At 39.1% G+C, this 9,939-nt stretch overlaps 2 protein-coding genes across 2 annotated transcripts; both read right to left on the bottom strand.

Moving 5' to 3' along the window:
* Positions 1–3,726: 3,726 nt before the first annotated feature.
* LOC116250011 (agmatine hydroxycinnamoyltransferase 1-like) lies at positions 3,727–5,189 on the bottom strand. The gene has a single exon (XM_031623329.2). It carries the CDS (start codon positions 5,165–5,167, stop codon positions 3,869–3,871), a length of 1,299 nt encoding a protein of 432 aa, XP_031479189.1. The 5' UTR covers positions 5,168–5,189; the 3' UTR covers positions 3,727–3,868.
* A 1,778-nt stretch (positions 5,190–6,967) lies between these two features.
* On the bottom strand, positions 6,968–9,643 carry LOC116250010 (agmatine hydroxycinnamoyltransferase 1-like). The gene is made up of 2 exons (XM_050076602.1): positions 9,572–9,643; positions 6,968–7,702 (listed from the first exon to the last, which is right to left on the bottom strand). The coding sequence occupies exons 1-2, from the start codon at positions 9,641–9,643 to the stop codon at positions 6,968–6,970; spliced, it is 807 nt and encodes a 268-aa protein (XP_049932559.1).
* Between the last annotated feature and the right edge of the window lie 296 nt (positions 9,644–9,939).

Raw genomic sequence — 9,939 nt, 5'->3', positions numbered from 1 at the left:
ACAATTTAGTGTTTTTTCTAGGATCATGCTAAGTATAGTATTGGTTTGCCTTTTCTTGGATTAGAAATGAGGCTGCTCTATTCATGTTCTTGCTATTTTACTTGTGTTATTAGCTTGTTTTCTTTCTCCTTTAGGTATACTTAGGGTTTTTGTTCCCAGCACTTGAATGACATAAAGTTGAAGATTTAATTCTTGATTTGGTAGAATTTCTCTTGAAGCAAGGCTTATGATTTATTTTCTTATTTTATTTTGTTTTCTTTTTATATGTAGGCATCATATCTTTGGCATTTGTTATTGGTGCAACAATAAAAGCACAACTTTTTGTTTAGTTTCCTTGTCAGCAATATGCTCCTTCCATTGGACCCGACACTCAGTACTTGTGATTCCCGTCAAATTATTAGTAATTGGACTTCGTTTCATATAATTATAAACGAGAAAAATCAAGTTTAAAAATGAAAGGCATTGAGTTTAAAAACATATACTAAAAACAGCTTGGTCTTCCTTTGTCAACATGATGGTGTTACCATGTTGTAATATCAAAACTCAATTGCTCAAGGTGATATGTACAAATCTCATGTAGTCCGTCCCAAAGTTCTTTTATCATGCCTTGGAATAAGAGCCTTTCAGCTATGTTAGCGTCCATTCATTAAGTTCAAAAGTCAACACATAACTAAGTAGCTCTTGGATTTCCACTCCTCAAATTTAAGGACTTCTCTTAATGCTCTTTTCTAAATAACGTAAGCCAGCTATGATTTGCTGCTTTCAAGTAGGCTAGTTTCCTTGTACTAGCATATTGATTTTATCCCATATAATGGAGTCGTGGTCATTTAAGCTTGGGTTTTAAACATGAGGGAAAAATTAAACATGTAGAAGGACAAAGTGCGTTCATTTGCATACAACGTATGTCACATTGGTGTTTTTAAATGGCTGTCACATATGTGTTATACCCATGTTGATGTTGGTGCTGGTGCTTCAACTCCAAAAAACCTGTCACGAATGTATACATGTTAAAATACATCTTCATGACATTCTTATGTTTAGCATTTCTCTTAACTACCTGATTAGGGATACCAATGAGAGCTTTCTTATGTTATTCTCCATTTCATGTGGGGTTGATTTTCTTCCATACACAATGGTGGAAAAACTATATTTCCTTGTAATAGGTGAAATGATTATTGTTTTTTGCTCACATATAAAAATATTTCCATTCTCATTTTATCGGATCTCTCTATCTCTCTCTCTAAAATCTTTTTTTCTTTTTCTAAAATCTTTTTCTCTCCCTAAAATCTTCTTCTTTCTCTCTCTAAAATCTTCTTCTTCTTCTCTCTCTCTTTCAGTTAATACCTTCCTATCACGAGCATTCATATATATATATATAAGTACGTTTATGTATACATATTTCTCTCTTTTTAATTTTTTTTTTCTTTAGTGATTTTTAAAACCTCTTTCTCTTCATTCCCCTTAGATTAAAATATTGTCTTTCCTTTCTTCCATTCTTTTGAATATTACTTTCCCAAGATTTAATATTTGAAATTTTCCTTTATCAGCTTCATAAAAACTAAAACTCAAGTAATGACTCGATATTGAAATCATACTTGATGATCTACAACATCATTTCACTTTCATGTTTTTCTCTCCTGATGAGAATATTTAAGATAAGTTTATAAATAAATCATGATGTATGTGGTATGCTTAGATGAATGATATGGTAGGAATGAATAATTTGTTTTCAATCATAAAGAGTCAAGGTATTGACATTCACTTGTACAAGTCACAAATGATCATAAACACCTCTGTAAAAGAACTTAATCAAGATGAGATGAAACTCTAGTTAGGAGTAATCAAATTAGAGAAAAATCTTAAAACTATTTAAATTCTTAAGAGAACATTAAATCGACTTCGAAAAGTGATATTTAAAATACACATATTATCTTTCAAAGGTTTTCAAATGATATTTGTAAAGATTTCTTAATTCAAAATTCCTCAAATCAAAATCGTTTATACTTTCAAATGATACTTCAAAACTTTCTCAACAATTCGAAACATCAAATATTCAACATTTTTTTTCAAACACCACACTATTCCAGTTGCCCCCAGTAAAGGCAACTGGAATGATCGATTCTCTATTGATGGGTGAGTCCCTTTTATTCTCATTTTAAAAAATAAAATTTTATATTTCTGAAGAACTCCAAAAATCAAAGTAAATTTTGGGAATGCAAACAACGGGTCAGCGCCATCTCTCCCTTATCTCCATCATTAATGTTATTAATTTCAGTATCTTTCCCATACACATTGTATCGCAACTAAACCAACACAATAAGGACATGCATGCTTGCTTCCCTGTTTGGAGATGTAAAATCAGTACTACACGAAATCAGTACTATATGAAATCTAATGTTTAAACAAGTAATGAATATCAACACTAAGCAGAAGTACTCATATCTAGAGGGGCACCTATATGTATATAAAATTAAATCTTTAAAGATGTCTGTATAAAAATAAAAAAACTTAAGAAGCTGCACACACCAGACTAGATGTGGCTGTGCCTGGTCCAATGGAGATGGATTGAGGAGGGGCCAAATGGAGCACTCTGGCATTGATGGCATGGACCCCTCATCGCTTTTCTGTCATTGTCTTGTGAACGGCAAGGGCCATGACATTGTTTTTTCATTTTTTAGATATAATTTTGATTAAATGGGCAGTATAGTATTTTAATAGTCCATTTTAATGTTCTTTGTAAAGTGATGGCTGTTTGAGGGTTGACTTGAAAGGTTGAGTGTCGATCTGATGATGGTCAAAAGCGGTGCAACCATTTGTTAATGGCACATTTTTAGGCAGTTTTTTGTATGTTTTTCAAGTAATTCCCATTTTAATGTTTATCAACTGCCTTCAGGGTAAAGCCCACATATGACAATACCCTTATGTGTCCAAGGATCTTACTCATTTCATGCCATGGAATAAGAACCTTTCAGCCATGTTAGCATCCAATAATTGAGTTCAAAAGTCAAGACATAACTAAGTAGGTCTTGGATTTCCACTTCTCAAACTCAATAACTTCTTGTTATGAACTTTTTTTAACAACATATATAAGCCTGGGTGACTTGCTGCTTTCAAGGAGGCTAGTTGCCTTGCACCAGCTTATTGATCCCATTCAATGGTGTCGTGGTAATTTAAGCTTGGGTTTTTGCTCAAGTATGTACCACATTGGTGGTAGTTGATTAAGTCTCAGTGTTACATAGTATGCATAGCTCCATTGATGAGCATAATTTAATTGCCTTTTGATAATGAGAGCAAAATTAAACAAGTAGAAGGACATAGTTGTGTTCATTTGCCTACAAGTTTATGTTGATGCTGGAGCTGGTGCTAGTACTGATGCTAGTGCTTCTCTGACATAGCACGTTCGATGTGGTCAGCTGAATTGGGACAAAGCTAATCTTTTAAAATGTGCACCAAACTAAACTAGCACCAGCCAAAACGTTTATATGTAAATACAAATAAATAAGACCACTAAATATTTAAATAACTATATAATATTCACTCACCCACACCAGTTTTCTTTTGAAACATTGTCGTATCTGCACTTGGATTAGCATCCGTGCCAGTACCTGCACCCTATGCCCATGTGGTACAGCTACAAATTTAGTTTAATTGGCTTTATCATGTCAATCCATGATCATGTTAAAATTTCATTCTGAATTGAAATATATGATAACCACACAAGAAAGATACCAAATCATATGATCACCACAATTCACTGACATTGTCCATAGCAACAACATGGGGACTACCTAAACAAGTGAAAGTAGAAAGCGTGAAAGGGAGCATTAAGTTTCAAAACATACACTAGGTTTGGCATATAAGTACTAATCTAAATAATACAGTCCATTATGAAGGATCCCATGTCCTTCTCAAACAGAGAATCGAAGGCATCAACATCTCCAACGCCAGTGAAGGAAGGCACGATATGCAAGAACCCTTCTACTCTCTCATATGAAGGTACAAAGAGGCGAGGGCGGTTTGTACCAAAGTCCATGTCATAGAAGGGGATATTCAACCAGGAGGACACTTCCAAGTCAGGGCTCAACACCATATCTCCCCCATAGGCGCTCGGCACCAGCCCTTCCATCTTTTCCTTTGAGCTTGAGAAGTCAATGAATGACCTGAAGTAGTCGTCATCGACTCTAGCCACTGCATCATGTATGAGCCTAGCTGCATGTCGCACTGGCTTGGACAAGAGGTCTTTCACCTTAGAGCGAGGCCAAGCCCACAGCACCACATTGCCCAAGTAGCTCATGGGCACAGTAGGATTCCTCATTCTAAAGCGACCGTTCACTGCAATCCTTACTTTTGTAGTCAACTCCCCTTCTAGATTCCTGACACGGGTAATCTTCCTCCATAGGTGAGCTGTAAGGCTCTCAAAGGTAGTGTAAGGCTTATCACAAGGATTGTCACCAGAGGCCTTGGACTTGAGTTTCTCTAAAAATGCAGAAGGGAAGTGTGCCCTTTCCATCACAATAGTGTGTTGTAGCTCTGGGTGCTTGGGCTTTGGTTGACGGGCCGTATACTCAATCTCACTATGTTCAAACTGAACGAGAGAAGGGTTGCGAGGGATGAAGATGGAGCGGTCATGCAGTGGGAGTGGTAGAACAGGGATGCTGTTGCGCACAGTTTGGCCCCATGCTATGAAAAAACGGCTGAGAGACTGTGCATCCAAGACTGCATGGTGGATGGTGCAGCCCACCACCAAGGAACCACAAGCAAACCTGGTGAGCTTCTCCTGAAACAACTCCTCCTCTATTCCTGTAATGTGTGGGTGCAAGTCGAGGTAGTACGGAGATGGCTTGTCCATCAAGCTGCCAAGAGGAGAGCCGGAGGTAGCTTCGACAAAGCGAATGCCCTCGTCATTGAGAAGGATGCACTGGTGGCCATTGTCATCGAAACTGAGGCGGCCAGCGAACTCTCTGTACTCGGCAAGAAGCCGGCGGAGCCCTTGTTCAATGACTTCATTTGATGGGTTGGGAGGTCTGTAGGCATACAAGGTTCCAACATGGATCTGATATGTGACGGTATCAAAGGGGCTCAGAGGGATCAAGGAATCAGTAGGAGGGAGGGTTGGGGTATGATAGGTTGGCTTGAGCAGTGTTGAGCTCCCTCTATTGATCTTCATTTTTGGTTGTTTGTTTTCCTTGTTCTTCTTATGCTGCCTCAGACCTAGTGATGGCAGGGAGGAAGATGTTTTATAAACTATGTGAATGGGCCCTTGTATCAGTCCACCTAATAAATGTAAATGGAGCGTGAGTTGTGTGAGCTGCTTGGTGCACTCAAGACATATAAGCCAAAAAAAAAAAAAAAAAGTGGGAGTTGGTGTACTCTGAAAATTCTTTAAGAGAAATTTTCTAGTTAGTTTTTAATTTCTTTTGGGTTTTCTTTTTTATCTCTAAAAAAGTTCTTTTTACTATTAACTGGAGGCATTTTGATTATTAAGCATATTGCCAAACAAAAAAATTGTGCACCAGACAGGGCATGTAACCAGTTTCAATGTCAATGAGTGTATGTAGGATCTAACATCCCAGAGCATCATGTCTTAAATGATGATGATGACCTATCATATACGCATGACATATTAATGGTGATGTCTATTGTCTGCAGTTCAAAGCAAGGAATGTACGAAGAGCACGCTGAGGTCAAGCTCAACTCGAGTCACATATTGTTCAGCTCGTGCACAACTCTAGCTCACTCGAGCTTTATGAGGCAAGTTTGAGCTCGTCTATTTAACTATATATATATATATATATATATATATATATATATATATATATAAAAGTTAAAATGAAAGCCACAAAAAGGATATTAAAGTTCATAAAAATATTACCAAAACATGCCACTAATGATTAAGAAATAGAAAGAGACACATTTCGAGTCAAATTTAAATGAGTCGAGTTCATGTATCTCGAACTCCAAATTTTTAACTCGAGCATCAACTCAACCTCAACCTCGACTCTTTTAAACAAGTCAAGCTTGCATAGGCAAGTTCAGGTCGAGCCCGTGTTAACTTATTGTACATCCTTATTTAAAGCTGAAGTTAAATTGTACTTCCTTATTTAAAGCTGAAGTTAAATTGTACATCCTTATTTAAAGTTGATTATATGTCTGGGTGGCCATACAGTTGGGTGTGAGCTCAATATATGTCAGCCAGTACAACACACTCCTATGACATTAACGGGTGGCTAACCGTCACCATTTAGAAGAACTGATATACCTAGAAAGAGGTAGGTGAGTCTTGCAAATTCTAAGTCATGGAAAGAGAACCTCAGCTAACAGTCATCTTGCACCCACTCCTCTCTTTTTCATTACCCCCTATGACCCATATGCCAAGGGGTCAGATTTCGTTCGTGGGTATCCTTTCACTTTATGGTGCGGTGTGAATTGTGCAGTATCTTGTGGGCTTTGGCTCAACATACTGGACTTTTATGCATCTATTTTGAAGTCCGGGAAGCGCAATGATAGACTTGACGTTACCCAAGGGTACCATGCTTCCTTTGAGCATTGAGCAGTGTGAATGTTGCATTTGACGGGGAATTGATCGGACCGGCTTTGTTCATCGGGTTGGTATTGGCTGGACAAGGGAAGGTGAGACATGTGACGGTTGAAGATCTATGGTGTGGGATGTGTGTGAAAGTCCATATCATAGAAGGGGATTCTCAACCAGGAGGACATTTTCAAGTCCGGGCTCAACACCACGTCTCCCCCATAGGCGCTTGGCACCAGCCCTTTCATCTTTTGCTTCGAGCTTGAGAAGTCGATGAATGACCTGAAGTAGTCGTCATCGACTCGAGCCACTGCATGATGTATGAGCCTAGCTGCATGCCCCATTGGCTTGGACAAGAGGTCTTTCACCTTAGAGCGAGGCCAAGCCTACAGCACCACATTGCCCAAGTATCTCATGGGCACAGTAGGATTCCTCATTCTAAATCGACCGTTCACTGCAATCCTTACTGTTGTAGTCAGCTCCCCTTATAGATTCCTCACATGGGTGATCTTTCTCCATAGGTGGGAAAGTAAGGCACTCAAACGTAGTGTAAGGCTTATCACAAAGATTGTCACGAGAGGCCTTGAACTTGAGTTTAGCTAAAAATTCAGAACAGAAGTGTGCCCTTTCCATCACAATAGTGTGTTGTAACTCTGGGTGTGTGGCCGTTTGGTGATGGGCGGTATACTCAATCTCGCTATGTTCAAACTGAAAGCGAGGAGGGTTGCGAGGGATGAAGATGGAGCGGTCATGCAGCCGTGGAAGAACAGGGATGCCATCACGCACAGTTTGGCCCCATGCTATGAGGAAATGGCTGAGACACAGCGCATCCAAGACTGCATGGTGGAAGGTGCAGCCCACAACCAAGGAACCACAAGCAAACCTGGTGAGCTGCGCCTGAAACAACGCCTCCTCTATGCCCGTGATATGTGGGTGCAAGTCAGGGTAGTACGGAGATGGCTTGTCCATCAAGCTACTGAGAGAGAAGCTAGAGGTAACTTTGACGAAGCGAATGTCCTTGTCATTGAGAAGGATGCACTGGTGGCCATTGTCGTCGAATATGAGGCGGCCGACAAACTCTCTGTACTCAGCAAGAAGCCGGCGGAGCCCTTGTTCAATGACTTCAATTGATGGGTTGGGAGGTTTGAAGGCATACAAGAAGCCAACATGGGTCTGAAATGTGACAGTATCACAGGGGCTAAGAGGGATCAAGGGTGGGTTGGGGTATGATAGGTTGGCTTGAGCAGCCTTGAGCTCCCTCTATTAATCTATATTTTTCACTCTTTCTTTTCTTTTTCTTCTTATGCTGCCTCGGACCGAGTGACCGGCTCCCACCTCTCGGATCCGTCCACTTTTTCTCACCTATGATTGAGTTATGATCCAAAAGCCTAGATTGTCACGTCTTAAATAACGATGGTAACTTGTCATTTACGTACGTGATATTAGGGGTCACCATCAATATGTCTATTACCTACTCGAGGTAAGAATGTACAATATATATATATATATATATATATATATATATATATATATATATATATATATATATATATATATATATATATATATATATATATATATATATATATTGTTTGAATAGAAATGAAAACCACAAAAAAATATTAAAATTACTCAATTACCGACATGTCTCTAAAAATTTACAAAGACACAGAGTAGAGTTTTTAAATGAGCTGAGTTCATAGAGCTTGAACTCAAATTTTAACTAAGCTCGAGCTCAACTTGTGTATTAGATGAGCCGAGCTCATATCGAGTTTACGTTGGTGAATTTGAGTCAAGCTGGAGTGGGGTCGACTGGTCTGAGATAACAGTCCATCTCCAGATGTGGGCAGCATTATCTCTCCTTCAAACTTCATCTCCACCCTCCACCAGCTTTCCACTTCCTAAAAACATGATCCTCCACATCATTAAAGTTGTCATTAATGTCTGCCCACACCAAAGATGATGCTAGAGGGCCCGCCAACATCAATGAGCCAGCTCATGTTTTTTTCTTTCATGATCCCTCAATGGGCTCACATTCAAAAAGCCATTCCAGTGTAGTAGATAGGGTGGCAGGTGGAGGAAGGGGCAGAGCCAAGGTAGTCGCATGGGCCTCGGCCCCACCTCAATTTTTTTAAAAAAAAAATTGCATGTAAAGTCTAGAAAATTTCACTTGTTTTATAAAAACATTTTAAAGAATGTTATTTTGGCTCTAGTCAAAATTTAGAAACTTTAATTTGACCCCCTTTATAAAAAAATTCTGACTGCCTCTGGGTGGAGGGAAAATGGAGAAAGTACATCACACCTTTTGTCTCTCTGTTGATGGCCCCCATAGCGATGGAGCTGGGCTGCCAGGGCTCTATTGACCAAAAGCCCCTCTCTCCATCTTTCTCTCTCCAAGCCATCTGGATTGATTCTGGCCCCAGTTGCCCATGCCTCCCCTCCATAACGATGTGGCTGGGATGCCGGGGCTCTAGCTCTATCGCCAAAAGCCCCCTCCTCCCAATCGGGTAGGAGATTGATTCAATATGGAATTAAATCATGAATAGTTTGACTTTTATCTTATAGAATGTATAGTTTCTCCACTCTTGAATAGATTTATTTGAATATGTAAGTATAATTTCCTACGAATTATAGAAACTTCCAATGCCCAAGATTTTAAAATTTTTATGTCATGGAATCTTGTCTATACATCAACAGTCATGGTGTCACAAGATGATCCATCATGTTAGTCAACTAACTATGAATATGAACACCACCTCACGCCACATAGATATCCCTGGCACCTAGAGCCCGATGTTGTGTCAATCCTTACTGCTTAATGTGAGCTCAATGTACGTCAGCTAGTATATAGCAGTTTCACTGCATTTCACTCAAATTTTCATACTGATATGGAAAGGGCAGCCACACACGAACCAGTCACCATTTAGAAGAACTAATATGGAAAGAGTTAGGTGCATTCTCTGCATTGTCCAAGTCATTGAAAGGAACTTCAGTTAACAATTCATCTCCAGACGAGGGATCACCACCATCTCGACCCTGTACCTGCCCTTCCACCACTTCAAACATCTCAATTTTATCGGATGCCTCCAAGATATAGTTGAACCATTTCACCATGGGATCCAATCTAGCTAAACCAAAACAAACTTGTCGTAGGTTAACAAGAAAAATAGGTAATTCTGTTAACTTTTAAATTTTTAAAGGTGAAGAGAAATGGAAAAAAAAATGTTGAGATTTCATACCTATACCAAGTTTTTTAAAATTTGTGCCAACAACAGAATTTTAATTTCGAGCTTCATTTGGAGGCAGTCTAACGTTCCAGAGAATTCATCAATAGGAACGACAGTATATTTAATTTGGATCAGATATATAACCGAGCGATTCCAAAACCACCAGATATGACAAAAAGAACT

Source organism: Nymphaea colorata, chromosome 3 (genome assembly GCF_008831285.2).
Source record: "Nymphaea colorata isolate Beijing-Zhang1983 chromosome 3, ASM883128v2, whole genome shotgun sequence".
Classification (NCBI taxonomy): Eukaryota; Viridiplantae; Streptophyta; class Magnoliopsida; order Nymphaeales; family Nymphaeaceae; genus Nymphaea; species Nymphaea colorata.
Note: the sequence above shows the minus strand (reverse complement) of the source record. Positions and strands in the feature narration are given on the sequence as shown.